We start from the raw sequence: 18,180 nt of genomic DNA, 5'->3' as shown, positions 1-18,180 counted from the left end.
ACACTACGTAACAAACAGTGCTTTGCAATGTTGAATCTAGCCAACTGTTGGATCAAAGGATGATATTATACTTGCCCTATCAGAAGGATGCAGTTAAACAGAATAGATACAAAATGACTACAAAGGTAATCTATCATAGTATTACTAGTTCCCTATCCATCACTCCAAATCACAAGGAACCCTCCTGACAGAATGTCTCTATGGGAGTATGTAGATCAATCAGGACAACTTAAGGAAAAAGTCCTAGGTGATCATTTAGCCCCTTGGTCACAAGGGTGCTTAATCTATAAATTCAGCGTGTTTCCGCTTGCAATAATTTCCGTGCACGATCACTCTCTCATAAAGATGGGGGGGATGTGGTCAATCATCCTGTATCTAAGAGACGCTAATGAATGTGAGGCGTTACAGAAATGACGGGCCACCGGCTACTCACTATGGCACGTAGCTATAGCGCCACCTAATAGCAGACCGGTGCGCCGTCATGCGCTCTTTGAAGGTACGTTCTGTCTTGTCGATGTATGATAATCTGCAAGGGCAAATTATTTGGTAATATTTGCTGTTACATGATGGTATACGTTTTGCCCGAATGGGGATGACAAAATGTGTCTCCCGGGATCAGTTAACAGCATGTTGTACAGGAACATTTGACACAACCTTTCATAGTAGACAAAAAACTATGAAAAGATGCTGTTTTATTAGTTATGACAGTTTTTAATAAGGATCTCCCTAAGGTTGCAATTCCACCTATAACATGGCAGAAGTCTAGTGTCATAAAGGTTCGGGTCATCATCACTGCATATTATCGGCCATAATTTCTTGGAGATGCAATTGATCTCCTTGCTCACTGGGTTAAACTAAGTAACCCATGGTAATATAGGTTCAGCTGCATGCTCTTTTTTAGGCTCAAGCAAGGTATCCCTATCCAGACTGAGGACTTTGTTTTGTAAATGATATCCCCTAGACAAGAATTTCTGGATCATTTTGTTAATTTAAATTTCTGCTACCTCTGGATTGGACTTAATGCGTTACTTAATGCCTCCTTATATAAAATGTTCTCGGCCTCTGACTCCGAATAACTAAATAGGTATCTCACTGGATAATGTACAGTATATGGGAATAACCCCAGCAGCAGCGTCTGCACCATCCAGATCTGCCATGCTACTACAGTGCTTGATGCCGCCTCATGAGAGCAAAAAAGTGCTATATGTGCACTGTCGCCATCAGGGGGGGGACTGCCGGGACTGGAGTCCCGGGCCCGGACGCTCGGGGGGCCCGCCCATCCGCTCCTACCCCATGCCGCAGTCCAAGCCCAGGTAAGTCCTCCCGCTCAGCTTCGGGGGCCCGCCTGCTCCTAACCCCTGACGCTGCACAAGCCATGGCAGCAGCCGGGCACTCTGGGGGTCCTGCCCGCTCCTAGTACCGCCGCCAGCCAGCCCACGCTGTACACCCGTTACAGTTATTAACTGTGTCACAGCAGGAAGGGGGGCAGAAGGCTGGAAAGTCAAGGGTCTGGAAAGGGAGGCAGAAGGCTGGAAAGACAAGGGGGTGGAAAGGGGGCAGGTGCCTTGAAAGACAAGGGGGTGGAAAGGGAGCAGGTGCCTTGAAAGACAAGGGGTATGAAAGGGGGCAGGTGCCTTGAAAGACAAAGGGGGGAAAGGGCGCAGATGGCTGGAAAGACAAGGGGGCAGGTGGCTTGAAAGATGGGTCAGGAGGCTAGAGAGACAAGGGGGCGGAAAGGCAAGGGGGCTTGAAAGACGGGGTCAGGAGGCTTGAAAGATGGGGGCAGGTGGCCTGAAAGATGGGGACAGGAGGCTTGAAAGACAAGGGGGCAGGTGGGTGGAAAGACGGGGAGGATAGTGGGCAGGAAGCTGGAATAGCGCAGGGATCTGGAGATGACACAGGGCAGAGAGGCTGGAATGACAAAGGGATCTGGAGGGGAGACGGGACAGGACGCTGGATGGTTGCAGGGATCTGGAGATGACACAGGGTGCAGGAGGCTGGAGATGAAATGGGGTATGATAATGTAGCTGGCATAGATGGGACATGGAGCAGTAGGCTGGAGTGACACACGGGCAGGAGGCCTGAGGGGACAAGTGGCGAGTCTGGTTGAACCTTTGTTGTATGATAATGATTTTAGTTATATTCCTAAGCAAACAGGCATTTTCCAGACAATGGTATTTCCTACATGAATAGTGAATACAGAGTGAAGACACTGTCTGCCCAGAGAGGATCAAATTTCTTCAGAGGTTCTCTATCGCAGAGAAACCTCCATATCGGTAAGGTCAGGTGTATTTTTTATTTCATATGCACAGGCTGTGCCTGTGCCAAATATATTAGAATTGCACATAGTACATGTGCCGGGATTTTGGAATTGCAGAGAGAGAGAGTCCAATCATCTGCAAAACAAAAGATGTGGAAAAGCAATTCTACAGATGACATGTTTTGTGTTGCAGATCATTGCTCTGTTCTCTCTCTGCAATTCCAAAACCCCAGCACATGTACCGTGTGCAATTCTATTTGGCGCAGGTACTATGCAAACAGTCCAGTCACAGTGATCCCCCTTCTCATCCTGTCCAGTGCCCCCCTATCCAGCCAACTGTCCCCCACCATCTAAACTGACTCCACCATCCCAGTGTCTACCCCCTTCCCAGCCCGCTGCCTGCATCTAACTGCCCCTCAGCAAGAACCCCACCCCAGCCAGTCCAGTGTCCCACCATCATTCAGCCCAGGGTTCCCCTTCTCCATTCTAGTGTTCCCCCCTTCCACCACCATCTCACTGTCCTCTTTCCATCCAGCCCAGTGCCCCCTATATATCACCCACTGCCTCTCCCCATTATCCTCTACCTGTCACCCACTGGCTTTTCCCCTCTACCTGGCATTAAGCACTGCCTCTCCCTTTCTCCCTCTACCTGCCGTCACCCATTGCCTCTCCCTGTCACCCACTGCCTGTCACCCTATCCCCGGCGTCACCCACTACCTCTCCCTGACACTATCCCTGGCATCACCCACTGCTTCTCCCTTTCACCTTCTCCCTGGCATCACCAACTGCTTCTCCCCGTCACCCTCTGCTTTCTACAAGGCATCACCCTCTCCCCATCACTCTCTGCTTCTCTCTATTACCCACTGCCTCTTCTCGTCACCCTCTCCTGTCACCCACTACTTCTCCATCTCACACTATATCTACCAGTCACCTATCTCTACTGCCAGCCACTGCCTCTCCCCGTCATCCTCCACATCACACCTCTTCCCGTCACCCTCTACTTCTCCATCTCACACTATATCTACCAGTCACCTATCTCTCCTGCCAGCCATTGCCTCTCCCGCCTTGGAGCCGCAGCATGTGAGGACTGGGGAGCAGCTAGAACGGAATAATAAGAAGAGTGGTAACTAAGTTAAGTGTCCGGGATTGTGTGTGCGTGTGTGTGGGGGGGGGGCGGGCGGGGGGGGCGCCTGCCTATTTTGGTAGTCCCGGGCCACATGATTTCTGATAGCAGCCCTGTATATGTGCAATCACAGTAAAAAAAGATTGTGCAATTCCTGCGATCATGTGCAAAGTTTGCAAATCTAATGTGCGATAATTGCAAAAATATTTACGGGCCATAGTGAGCAGCCAGTGGCCTGTCATTTCTGTAATGCCTTACATTCATTAGCGTCTCTTAGATACGGGATGATTGACCACATCCCCCCATCTTTACGAGGGGGTGATCGTGCACGGAAATTATTGCAAGTGGAAATCCACTGGATCTATAGATTAAGTACCCTTGTGCCCAAGGAGCTAAATGATCACTGAGGACTTTGTAATTTTCTTTAAGTTGTCCTGATTGATATACATACTCCCATTTAGACGTTCTATGAGGAGGGTTCCTTGTGATTTGGAGTGATGGATAGGGAAGTAGTAATACTATGGTAGATTACCTTTGAAGTCATTTTGTATCTATTCTGTTTAACTGCATCCTTCTAGGGCAAGTATAATAGCATCATTTGATCCAACTGTTGGCTAGATTCGACATTGCAAAGCACTGTTTGCTCCGTAGTGTGTGCAATTCTAGCTCAGTCAATATATAGTATACTATTTACATTTGTTTGTGCGGTAACTTTGTTCATTGCATAACTGATTGCAAATATTTGTATTATATTGTTGTTTATTTTCAATAGCGTTATTGTTGTCAAGGTGATGGGCACATAGCGAGGACTCACTAGTTGGAGTGATGTCATCGGATAGTGCCGCTGGCCGGGTGTCCCATCCCCTTTCTGGAGTACGGCGTTCACATGTGGTTCAGTATTTAAGATATGTGTTTTCATTTTAATCCTGATCAAAAGTGCCACATTAAATTCAGGTACTGAAACGTTGATTGACAGTACCACGATGTGAAAGTGTTTAGTATTTATTGAAATCCGGGAGTGCTGCACCACCTATGGACTATCATGATTGTACTTGTGCGGGCACCCGGTAATGTATGACTCATATAGGGAGAAATGTGTTTTTCATAAGTTTTATCTTAAAGGCCCATTTCAGTGGCTTCTTTTCTAAATACTATATACTCTGTGTGTGTGTGTGTGTGTGTGTGTGTGTGTGTGTGTGTGTGTGTGTGTGTATATATATATATATATATATATGAAAAGGGGGATTAAAAAGACATGCGCCTAATAGTGTAGTATATTTGATAAAGTGATAATTGTTGCTAAAAAATGAATATGCGTACCAAAGCAAAGAACTTTGAAGCTTATCTGGGTTTCCGATGGTATATTTCAAATATTGGTGGGTAAATGGGATGTCATCTACTGGAACACCTTTGAGGGAGGCTCATTCAAGCCGGGAAAAAGAGAAAGTAATATAGCGTAGTATGTTTTTATATATAAGTAGTGAGACAGGACTACAAATAGCTGCGTACCATATTTTGCAGTAAAACAAGCATGTAGTGAATGTCACCAAAGTATCTCCCAATATTCTTTTTCCTCATCAATATTCCTTGGAGGAGTAGAAACTGTGCACAGGCTTTGGGATAGACATATAATAGGTCCCCGTCAGTGCGGTTTATCAAAAGATTTATTTAACATCAGGAAACAGTTTAAAAGGGGATACAGCAAATGGGGAAAAAAGTAAATAAATAAATGCTTATCTTTCAAAATGGTACCCAGTCCTCATGGATATGAGTGTCCACTATCTAGAGAGTCTGGGTCAGGGTGCCTCAACGCGTTTCGTCCAGCATGGACTTCTTCATGTGTGTGTGTGTGTGTTTCTATTGCTCCACCCACAGTTCCTGAACCTAAACTTATAGATACATACACATACAAACTTAACTAAAATATTCTATTAGGAAGGGTCTGTAATTATATTTACCAACCTTCAATTTTGGCATATTCTGTAAGTCTGGTATAATTGATCAAAGCAGCTTTCTCAAGGCACCTTCTTATAACTTTCTTCACATCTTCAGCAGGTATAGGAGTCACAATATCTTTCATCAACACCTGAATTATAAAATATATGTATTCTTCAGTATGCATCACACAGTAATTCTCAATGTCAGAGATAAGAGGTTTATTAGTGCAATTTAATTATGAACCATTTCTGAATAGAGATGAAACCCATTGTAATGTAAAACATATTCTGCATGCTGCTTAAACATTGTGATTGAGTTATTAGATCACTCAACTAGTTTCTTTTCTTGAGTAAACGTATGCTTATCTATTATATATATTTTTCTCTTCAGTGTTGAAGTGGTCAGAAACCTGTCATTATTGCCTTTTACACACAAAAAAAAAACCCTTATTTCAAGAGCTACTCTAATGTGAACAAATAAATATTAGATATCCTGTTTTAAAATATGGTTATTCTTTATGATTATGGTGAAGATTTAAAATTTATAAACACTATAAGGACCAGCATTTTATAATAAAGTTTATTATTTTAAAAGTATACTACATTGTTTACAGCACTAATAAAATCAATAACTGCAAATAGTGCAAGCTCTTAAAATTATTTTTAAATAACAGTTGTGTGTGTATAAGATATAAAGCTTAAGCTAGCTATTTTTTGGAAAATAATAAAGGTAGGACTAATAATATATAATAATTTGTAATATATTTGTGTGATGGAGTACAGTGAATTTCCCTGAAATATAAGTATAGCATAGCCAAAAAGGACACCAAGTGCATCATCATAATACCATTCATGTAACATATTGTGGTGGTTTAACACATCGCCAACATCCTACATGTACTGTAGAAACCATATTCTGCCATAAGATATCATTGAAGCAAACAACCTATGTGTGGTCTAAAACTTAAGTGAAATTAATGGAAAAAACAACATAATTTATCACATTTAAATTTTCAAGGTCACGTTATACATCAAAAATACAAATATGGAAGGCGTTAAAGCAGGGATGGGAAACCTCCAGCCCGGGGGCCGTATAAGGCCCTCAGAATCATTTGGTCTGGCCCTCTGAGCTTTATTCTGCAACCAGAATCTATGCAGCAGTGCCACCTGGAGTGTCCTTAGGACTCTTCAGATGAATACACCGCTGCCCTTACAGCTCTCAGGAGCATCCTCAGGATGCTCTGGGCATTTTTGTGATCACCGGCATGACCTGCACTGGGCCTGCGAATAATGTTATATTTATCAAAATGACCCTCGGCAGAAAAAAGGTTCCCTGCTCCTGTGTTAAAGGGACACCTAGCATGTCATGATTTCACCTCCCTGTTAGCGCAAGAATGAATTAAATTCTTTTGGTTGTAAGCACCAAAGTGCTTGGTGGACTCCTACTGCACATTGCAATATTTAATCATTCAGAACATTTAGTTCCTTGCTATTTGGATAAAATCTAATGTAACCAGATCCATAGTGAATAAAGACAGTCAGCATGGTACCTCTAAAATGCTTAACCAGCCCTAGACATATTAGGCCAATCAGAGCAGCAACAAGTAGAAGTGAGCATCAAGCTAGACACGCAGGGCCAGATCATACTGTAACTGAGAAACAGCACAGATTGGATACTGTATGTGTAGTCCTATAAAGTACAGGAAAACTCAGAGATGACTGTATTCCAAATGGAAGCACTCATAATTAAATCCATAAAAATCAGTAGATGTGAAAATAATTGATGTGTGATTAAAATAAAAACACTGATTGATCAATTAATTAGCTGTAATAATTTCACTTTTTCAAATTAGATTAATTACAGCAAATATTATACAATCCAGGGAGAGGGCAAAATGAGATTTTTTTTATATATATTATTTAAATAGTGCTAACAATCATATCAGTCCCACCTGAGCTTGACACTTGAAATTCCATAACACACAAGCACATACATTTATATGGTGCATTATTAGTTAGCAATCAATTAACCTACCAGTATGTTTTTGGAGTGTGGGAGAAAACATGTGTGCCCAGGGGAAACCCACGCAAACAGAGGGCCAACATACAAACTCCAGAAAGATAGGGTCCTGATCAGGAATCAAACTCATGATCTCAGCGCTGTGAGGAAGCACTGCTAATAAGTGTGCCACATATCTGCAACTAGAGTCATTCATGCTCATGCTGTATATAGCAGGAGAGGCCAAACTGGTCCTCATGGACCTCTAACAGTTAATGTTTTCCAGACCATCTATGGATCTGTAGCATGTGTCAGTTATACATACAGTGCATATACAGGGCATACAGTGTGAGATCAAATGTCTGTCAGACCGACAGATATTTTATCTGACAAGCTGAAACCAGGAGATATTGTGGCCATACAATGTGAGATATTTCACAGTATATATTGCAACGATATCTGTATTCCTTCACCGGGAAGGAAATATTTCCCCCGTTCCACCCCTGTGAAGCAACAAGGGAAATGTCAGGTGGTCAACAGCGCATACACTGCCTGATGCGGCTGGCCAATTATCAAATCTTTTGGACTTGCTAGACCACAGGTTCTCAAACTCGGTCCTCAGGACCCCAAACGGTGCATGTTTTCCAGGTCTCCTCACAGAATCACAAGTGAAATAATTAGCTCCACCTGTGGATCTTTTAAACTGTGTCAGTGAGTAATGACTACACCTGTACACCTGCTGGGTGAACTGCAAAATGTGACCTGTGTGGGGTCCTGAGGATCAAGTTTGAGAACCACTGTGCTAGACCATTTCAGCATGTACGACAAACTGATAGCAGTCGGTAGCTGCAGTAAACTAAACAATTATCTGGTTGATCAGCCAGTTACATAGTGTCCAGCATTAGGAGTGAATACACTGCATCTTTTAAAAAGTTAGAGTTTGTAATGATTACATCTGTGCAGCAGCTAGGTGGTCTGAAAAATGTGAACTCTTAAGGGCCGGGTTGGCCACCACTGATATATAGTATGTAGTATGATTTTATAACAATATCTCTAATAACAGTATTGTCTCATATTCGATTCTGATATAATGTACACAGTGTATCCAAGACCGAACGGGCCATCTGGTACTTCTGGCAAATGCCAGAAGGACTGGACTGGCCATCTGGCACTTGTGACAAATGCCAGGAGGGCCAATGGCCTAATGGGCCAGTCCGATCCAAAAGCCTAACTGAGCAGCTCTGCCTCCCTGCATTCTGCTCTAATGGCATAGAAAGAGATGCAGGCATGCTGTGTGACCAAGCCTCCATGTGCTTTGGCCATGCCCTCATGAGAGATGCCGGGGCTTTTCTACAGCCCAGTATGTCCCTGGCTGTACTGTTGTGCCCAGAAGCAAAAATTCAAAGATCATATAAATTATTTCCAATCTTATATTTATGCAATTAAGCAGACAGCCTAATCTACTATTTTAGGTTATTAGAATGATGTGATCACTTTGAGAACTATTTCCTTGGTAAATTCACTATTTAACAAGTATTCTCTGTTAGATAGTGCTGATTATTTACATGTGTGGTTTATGTCCTATCACACACGGATTATAAAGTTTGCTGAGATCAATCATCAGCTATAATTAATTTGTAATTTAACTAGTATCTTCCAAACAGTGGTGATTGTCGAGATACACTTAGGTAATTAGAACCACATTTTCTCTAACAATTCTTTTTGCTCTCATCTATGGTCAAGATATCTGACACAAGTCACTGTCACACAGCTGGCTCTCAGACCATCTTTCAGCACCTGTAACTACCAAATTCATTGTCTGGCATGTTCCATGTGTTGCCATTTCTCCTGAGGCCAGTGCGTCATGAGCTCCACCAGTTTGTTTGGTGAGCTGACTAAGGATTTGCCCAATCCCTAAGGGATTAGTTTCCACATGACCTGTACAACCAATGACTGCCCAAAGCTCCCTATTTAAACCTCTCACTTGCACTTGCTCACTGTCAGTACAACTAGTATCCTAACTTGTTCTTGGTTCCAGCATCAGAAGCCCTGCTTTCTGACTCTTGCTTCTACTGCAAGTGCTCCTGCGCTCTTCATCTCCCAGCCAAGTACCTGTCTCCTGTTTATTCCTGCTTCTGTTCAGTGCTCAGCCCTAATCAAACATGAGTCTGCCTACATCTGCATATCCCAGTGTGCAGTCACTTGCACATACCAGATGTCAGGATTCAGCCTGGGATCAGCTGTTACTCACCGTGGCGCCGGCTACCCCTGACTAGCCGCGTGGTCAGACGCCAGGTGCGGCAGCGGGTGACATGCTGAGTATTACCCCTGGGGTAATACTCAGCATGTCACCCGCTGACTTCCATGTAATCCTCCATATCAGAGTTCCCGCGGCGGCAGTCATGAGCGCAACCATGTTGTCTTTCTCACCTGACCTGGACTCTCCATCAATGGTAGCCTTGCCAGCTCTCAGCTGACACTCTCCTCTAATGGACAGCTGAGCTACCTAAGGGCAGAAAGCAGGACTCCAGGAAACAGGAAGTCGTCTGAACAACGTCTCATCTCCAGTAGCTGCTAGCTTCAGATTGCTATTCTAGACTCCACGCTATTGTATCCTCAGTGCGCTTCAGCAGTCTGTGATATTTAGCATCAGTCACTACCGATACTCTTCAGTGACATTCACCATCAGTCACTACCAGTAGTCTCCTGTAATTTGCAACCTCAGTCACTACCGATATTCAGCATCGGTCACTATCGATATTCTTCAGTGATATTCAACATCAGTCACTACCAATACTCTCCTGTGATATTTAACATCAGTCCCTACCAATATTCTTCAGGAATATTAAACATCGGTAACTACCAATAATCTTCAGGGATATTCACCTTGGTCACTACTGAGACTCTCCAGTGATAATCTACATCGGTCACTACCGACATTCTTCAGTATTGTTCTACATCGGTGATTACCGATATTCACCATTGATAATCTCCAGCCATTCAGTTGTCTTTCTTATCTTCCTGTCAGTTGCCAATTCCTGGGTCCCTGATCAGGGTGCTGCGACCTGCTCATTGGGCGCAGCCAAACCCATATCCCAATTGGATATCACAAATAGCATGCTATCAGTAACATTTACAGTCATCATCTGCAGAGTGCATACAGATGTGCCCACATACATCTAGCCTCATTGCGTGTTAAACAGCCCTTCTAGTCGTGCCTGCCGTGGCATGACTCGGTAGTGCCTAGCATCTTTGCATGCAACTTTTTTCTCTTAAAATGCATCTTACTCGCAACTCGATACAAATAGGAAACACAAGCAGATTATGCTAATTCAAATGATATGTGGCATGTCTATATTCTGTGTGCAACTGCAGCTGTATCTGCATGTAAAATGCTACATTAGTGTGTCACAGCCGCTGACCCTGCAATGTAGCATTTCACATACAGATATAGGGCCATATTCAATTTGCCTGTGAAAACTCGGAATCGGCGATTAATTATCGCAGATTACGTCATTTTCGCCTGTTTTAATTATCCCCAAATTTAATTTCAAAGACTTTTCACAAGTGCGAAAAGTCTTTGTAAAATAACGGGAATAACTTTTCACCGTGTTTTACATGGCGAAAAAAAAGTGGAGAATTGGGGTTTAGGGGTGCAGGCTTAAAAAAAATAGCCTGCACCCCTGGGAATGTCATTTAAAAATAAACTGTGTCAAAAAAAGTTAAAATAAAAATAAAAATCGTGACACCCCTAAATATGCATTTTCATTTTGGGGGTAAAAAAAAAAAATAGGGAACACACTTCTAAAATAGCCAAATTAAATTCAGAGGGGTTCCCAAGTATGCGGCAGGTGTTTTCTTCAATGCGGGAGTAGCGACAGGTGCATTTTTCCAGAATTTTTTTAAATAATTTTTTAATGTACCCCAAATTTGATAATTTTTTTTAGGGTAAAAATAACTATTCCTAAGTGCTATTCTTCACCCCTTCTTCATAGCCGCAAATATGCACCTGCCGTGGCAATTAGAAACCCCGACTTCCTTCAGCAGGTAAAATTGGGGGTACCCATAGTGATCCCCATGTCTAAACATCTTTAGAGAGGTCCCTGGAATATTTCCCGAAAATTGGCATCTTTTGGCAATATTTACCTTTCCGCTGGCTCCCGTTTTCGTTCATTTCTAATTAAATACGGGGATGAAGCGGGTACGCATAGGTTAAAATGTTTGTGTTTCCTGTGGGTGGGGTGACCAAAACTGGTCCAGCTGGCTGATCTTATAGTCAGTTGGACTATGGGCCTGATTCAGCAAGGAAAGCACGCACTTGGCCGATGTTTTTGCTTGCGCATGCATTGCAGTGTGCGTGCACGAACCGGCCAGTGCGATGGAGTATGCGTACGCAGGGAGTCCGCAGCCCCAGGGACAAGTGATAGACAGGAAGTGCTGTTTGTGGGTGATGACCCACTACTTCATCAACGCTTTCCAGCTCTCATCCTAACTTGCTACTACATGCTCCCTCCTCCCTGTCTTCCCCATCTGTATCACACCCATCTGTCTGCCCCTCCCCTTGAGAATGTAAGCTCTTGCGAGCAGGGCCCTCTACCCTCTTGTGCTTCTCCTTACTATATGTTCATCTACCTCTTACTCACCACTAGGACACCTAACACTTGGTGCCTATGCTTTGCTGCTTATGTGGGTGTTATGGCCACCTATGTATCAATGTATATTATCCATGTCCTTGTCCTTCATTGTATTGTATTTTACTGTAAGTCACTTTTTGGATATGTACCTTGTAAGGCGCTGCGGAACACTTGTGGCTCCATATAAAGAAACGATAATAATAATAATAATGATGGGGGAGTGGTTGGACAAACACAGGCGTGCCTATGCGTTTGGACGGGCATTTCAGGGGCGTGCATAATTAAGCCCTTGCGGCGACGGACGTAGACTGAGGTCTAGTTGCACACAGGAAGCGGCACAAATCCTGAGTGAGGTCAGGTTAACCACTATTATGCTAATGTGTTCGATGGTTCTCAATGTTACAGATGTTTCCGTTGTCTTGTCAGGTATTAGAGGACACATGGATGGGGATAGAGCTGGAGAGACTAGGGTTAAGGCTGGAGAGACACAAGGGGTAAGCTAGTGGCCAACTGGCCTGTACCTACAGGGGGAGGTATGGGGAGGCCCAAAAACATGAGTATTCCTGGGCTCCAAGATTTCTGATCCCGGGGAGGATTTTTGTTGCTGAATCACTTGTCGAGAGTTCTGAGTTAGAACACTGTGCTATTACTTATATTGATATTGTGTGTTCACTAGGCCAGGTTAAGGAAGGGCATGTTTTTATTTATTTAGCATTTGTACATTTCTCCTTACATCACAATCCAGAATTGGTGAACTAGACATATGCAGCATGAATACACAGGCCTTTCTCTTATAAAACACATGCAAAGCATTTACTTTTATAAATGAATGTCAGCAAATTAAGACATACCCGTTCCAACAAAGATAGTGTTGCTTTTAATGCTCCTTCTGGTCTTCCAAATGGAAAACAGTATCTGTTGTACAAGAAGAATACATCATTTGTGAGGATTTCCAAATAATTTAGTCAAATATAAACAAAAAGGCTTTATCATTTTAAGGGCTTTCACATTTTAGGGACTTTAAGCAACGATAATGCTGAGAGGAAAGCAGAAACAAAAAGTAACTTTGCACCTTGGTAAAAGCAGGTTTCTCTGCAGGTGGCGCAGATGTAAAATGTGCAAAGAGACTTATATTTGACAAGGGTGTGCCCAAACTAAAATTTAAATTGCAATGTACAAATAAACCTGTCCAGCATATGAGGTTTACATGTAAAAGCAGTCAGTATTTTCCCCACATGCAAATAAATAAAAATACAAATAAGTGTATTTCCACTCCTTGCATTGCAACATGGTTTCATTCCAGGTGTAAATTTACTTGTTTTTTGCTTTGCTCCAAAGTTAGAATCATCCCCTAGACCTGAGGTTCCCAAACGCGGTCCTCAACGCTCCCCAACAGTTTAGGTTTTAAGCTGTATACACACACACAACGATTTTGTTACCAATGATTTTATGAACGATTTTCTGTCAGATTATCTGTCAGATTTTTTTTAAAGTGTAATGAACGATTTTTTTGAACCACAAACGATTTTTGCATATTCCCTTAATGAAAATCGTTCAGTTGGTCAGTCTGACTGAACTACAAATGTGAACGCGCATGAACGATAATCGTTCATCGTTTTAACTCAGAAAGTGAACAATCTTTACAACGATTGAATGATAAACAATATAGTTAGCGATAATCGTTCAAAAAATCGTTGTGTGTGTATGCACCTTTAGAGATATCCATGGTATAGCACAGGTGGTTAACTCAAATTGACTGAGGTACTAATTAAGCCAACTGTGTTCAACCATGGATATCTCTAAAACCTGAACTGTTGGGGAGCCTTGAGGGCAGTGTTTGGGAACATCTGCCCTAGAGTATACCAACAAACTTCCTGAACACAGGTCAACAAACACCTGAAAATAAAATGAAAATCAATCAATGTTATAATCACAGCAATCGGAGGTTACGGTTTGTTTAAGACCAACAATTATGTTCAGAACCCTCTTATTAACCTAGATAACTTTATTATTCAATAAACATGAATTATTCAAATGCAATGCAAATCACTGTCAGAAATGTAAACTCATGATTTATGTTACTTACATATGTTATGTAAGTGTTAAGTATATATTTTATTTCTTAGTAGAAGAATAGGTTAAAATAAATATAGTTTCCCCAAAAGTTGGCAACATTTAAAAAAAAAAAAAAAAAAGACTGGAAAATTTCCTGCTGAGCAAGTGTATCTAAGATGATGATCTGCGAGCGGTCCTGACGCACATTGGCATACTACAATCCTGATCATGACAAATACTGAATTTAGAAATTTATTTAGTTTAAATTTACTTTGTTTCAAAATAGAAGTAAACCAATCACACTGAAAAGTCCCATATGGGACAGGATAGAATATGTGTGGCAAACATTATAAAGGTGTGTATATATCAGATAAACAATAAACAAGAGGCTAAAGCAGAGTGAGGGTGAGATTCAGAACAGTCATGTGATAATCAAAAACTCAGATTATTATAAAACTGGCCATGAAGGTAAACAAACATGAACTAGGGGAGAAAAGGGAAAGAACAAGGGAGAACTGGAAAGAAGGGGGACCTACAACAAAAACCAAATGAGTAAAGTGGAAATGGATAAATCCAGAACAATACTTGAGGAGAGAAGTGAATTACAGCATCCTAGAAGAGTCTTATTTTTGAGCACTCCCACCAAATGTGTAGTGGTGAACACGGACCTATGGAGCATCTGCATAACTATTGGGTACATTAACCTGCATCTTGCACGTTATCTGGGTATGAGATCTGCTTCATTTGAGTCTTCACTACACAAGTGCTTGGTGAGGTGGCGTGGGGCAACTGGGAGATTTTCCCCACTTACCCTCCCCCTAATTCTTGTCCAAAATCTCACTCAAAAGTTTTGGTGTCTATCGATAGAATGCTATCTCTCCAAGAAAATATTTATATAGCGGAGATATCAAATGTGTTGGGGTGTGAGGGCTAGAACACAATATTAATAAAATCACTGCAAAGATCACCAAGCGCACACTTTGTGCTCAGGAAATGGTGTACCTTAAAGCATCTTCATTCCTCCACCTAGCATAGAATCCACTTAGCGTGGAAAACTCCAGAAGTGCCGATTTTCCGGAATTCTATTTCATTATTTGAGCTTAATTATTTATCTTTATTAATACTCGTTTATAAAGACTAGATAAAAATAACGAAAGTTGCATTAAAGACACAAAATAAGAGGAATTGTAACAAGCAAGTCTTCAAAACTATAAAATGAAAATATCATCGTTTCTTGCACTAATTTGTTTTATTTCTACGTATCATGCGACCTGCCTTTTGAAACAACTGCAACGCCTATACATTGTAGCACCACACTAACAGTTCTGAAGTAATTCAAAGACTGGAATATGGAAGTATCAAGTTAAATAAATACAATGAATGAATAATTCCCTAGACATTTCCTGAAGACAAGCAAGCTAGCGAAAATGCATTGGAAACCATTCCAAATACTTTTTATTATCCAGACACCTATTGAATGGATACAAATTGGCATCTACTGCCAGGGAGCGATCTAAAACCATCAAGCATCAGCATTGTACCCGTCAAGGAATGAAATGAGATATGTGGACAGAAGGTCTCATTTATTAACATTTACAAATACTTTTAATTTGTTTCCTTTCTAAAAATAGTCACACATGAATGACTTCATAATGTTTTAGCTCTAGCTTTTGTGCTACATTACTTGCACTATAAGGTATGTACTTCATTACACTATTTGTTATATAGTCATAGTGAAAAGCAGTTTTAGAATTCACTGATATTTTCTTGATACAACATAAATAATAGTTGTTTCAATGCAATCAATCACAAATAAGAACACAACACAAAACACAGCAACCAAAAGGTTTCTCTTTGCTTGTATGCGTGTACCGGGGCATCTCTTGTCACTGTCTAACAGTAGTCAGCAAGTATAGAAGCGTTCCACCTACCCTGATATCTATGTTCCTTTGCTGAAATGTCTTGGTGGAATCACTCACTGTGCTTGTCACTCACTGGACCGCAGTTGTCAGGGAAGAAGTCCAGATGAGAGCCGAGAAAGTGGATTTTTGAGTGACATGTTGCAGCCTAATTGATGATACTTTTCTAGAAGGTTGTTCACAATCTTAACATAGTTTCTAGCTCTTCTGCAAAGAACCATGCACAACACCTATAAAGGTTTCCCAAGCCGCTCTCTCATTAACCTGGAGGACTCGGACAAATTTGCAGACCAACAAAGATTCCTTCCTTAACTTTAGCATCACTCGGAAGTGAAAATTTTCCTCACATCATCACACATTTAACAAAAAATGTTAGCAATATTAGCACATTTATGTGGCATACCGGCTTTTAACGTATATTACAATCACAAAACTCAAACAAATGAAAGGATCACTACTCATAACCTTCACTTGATGCAAACAATACACAGACAAACAAAACATCGCCTACAATGACTCAGCATTCCTTTATTCAGGTTTTCTAACATATATATTCTCTAAATGTCAAAATACCCCTACATAACCATAAATGGGCTATATCACAGAACCGTGAGACAACTGCGAACTTTAAATGTCATATCCATTATTGGCATGCTGAAATCAATTAGAAGTAACTATTTTCATGTCGGAAACATTTTCACTGTTGCGTAGTAATTGGGTTTTAGACCCATATAAACATAATTACCACTGCTTATTACGCAAATAAGAATTTACGCACAGGCAGCATGTATTAAGATACACATGTACGGACAGAGTCTCCAATAGCAGCCCGCCCCTGTGATGTGTAAAAGAAAGTTTACTTTCAATTTGGGGCTAGCCGAGCTATTGCACATGTGCTTTCTGCTGACCACACATTTGCAAACTGAGTGTGCCTGGGTAATTCTGCAAATATTCTTTGATAAATGAGCCAAATTAGCATCTTATCCAGGGACTAGCCAACTACTGGGAACAGTGACTATACCGCTGCAGCCAATAACATGGGGCAATCATAACTAATAACCTGTCACCACAGCTGGCCAGAACCTCTGCTTTGGGGCATCAAAACCATCAAAGCAGCTGGTGAACATGTGGGACAATCAACTGCTGCAGATCTAAATAGAAGAGTCAGGACACAGGAAAGCTGACACCACAGGTGAATCCCACTACCATTTAGTGGAGCGGCAAGACAAACTTCATGTCAACTTAACATGATGGGTCCTATTATTATTATTATCCTTTAATTATAAGGCGCCACAAGTGTTCCGCAGCACCTCACAAAGTACATAAACAAATAAGTGAAGAAACCAGTGACTTACAGTACAATACAATACAATACAGGATAAGGACACATTGCTGCATTAGCGATTATAACACTCAAAATAAGCAGCAGGGAGTCAACAATCAAGTGTTAGGTGTCCTTGTGGGGAGTAAGGAGTAAATTAAAATATAAGTAAGGAAAAGCACATGAGGGAAGAACGCCCTGCTTGTGAGAGCTTACATTCTAAAGATACATTCCTATAATAAACAAACACACTATGGCCACATGCGTTTTAGAAGAACCAAAAATAAATACATGTTGTGTTCATGATCAATCATCTGTTCTCTAAAAAGTCTGATAACCTACATTGATGATTCACTCAAATATATCTATTAAACAGATACATGATGCTCATGGATTAGAGACTCACAGCAACAGAAAGAAGTATAACAATCATTAGGTGGAATTGTCTTGTATGTAATGTGTGCAGCCTTAAGCTGGGTACACACCAACAGGTATATTGGTAATTGATCGGCCAATATATCTGGTGCCCGTTGACCAGTATGTACCAGCGATATGTTTGTGAACGACGTCGTTCACAGACATATAGCTTCGGCTGTGCTGCACAGCCAATGAACAGATATATCTGTCCATCGTCAAGTGTGTACGGACGATCAGCCATGTGGAGGGGGGTAGACCTGCCCCCAAAGCCAGCGGGACCCGCGGCTGCCTGGAAGATGATGGTCGTTCAGTGTATATGAACGGCCATCATCTATAAATAACACTGCAGATCACTCGATCTGCAGATATGTCTGTTAGGTGTGTACCCACTTTTAAGATAAAGTAATTAGCGGTCATGCTGTTAGAGTACTTTTTTCTGATAGTACTTAATGGAACTCAGGGACTAATTCAGACCTGCTCGCAAGCGGGTCGATGTTAGCCCAGTGCGCATTCGC

General features: G+C 41.7%; 1 protein-coding gene across 8 annotated transcripts in view; it reads right to left on the bottom strand.

Moving 5' to 3' along the window:
• CADPS2 (calcium dependent secretion activator 2) overlaps positions 1-18,180 on the bottom strand; it is a 651,719-nt gene that overhangs the window by 246,314 nt on the left and 387,225 nt on the right. For all 8 annotated transcript variants that reach the window (XM_088457657.1, XM_088457656.1, XM_088457658.1 and 5 more), the window contains 2 exons: positions 12,805-12,868; positions 5,346-5,469 (listed from right to left, as the gene is read on the bottom strand). In XM_088457657.1, coding sequence (XP_088313783.1) covers positions 5,346-5,469; positions 12,805-12,868 — 188 coding nt within the window. The remainder of the gene's footprint in view (positions 1-5,345; positions 5,470-12,804; positions 12,869-18,180) is intronic.

This window comes from Taudactylus pleione, unplaced genomic scaffold (assembly GCF_031769625.1).
Source record: "Taudactylus pleione unplaced genomic scaffold, aTauple2 ptg000041l, whole genome shotgun sequence".
NCBI classification, from domain to species: Eukaryota; Metazoa; Chordata; class Amphibia; order Anura; family Myobatrachidae; genus Taudactylus; species Taudactylus pleione.
Note: the sequence above shows the minus strand (reverse complement) of the source record. Positions and strands in the feature narration are given on the sequence as shown.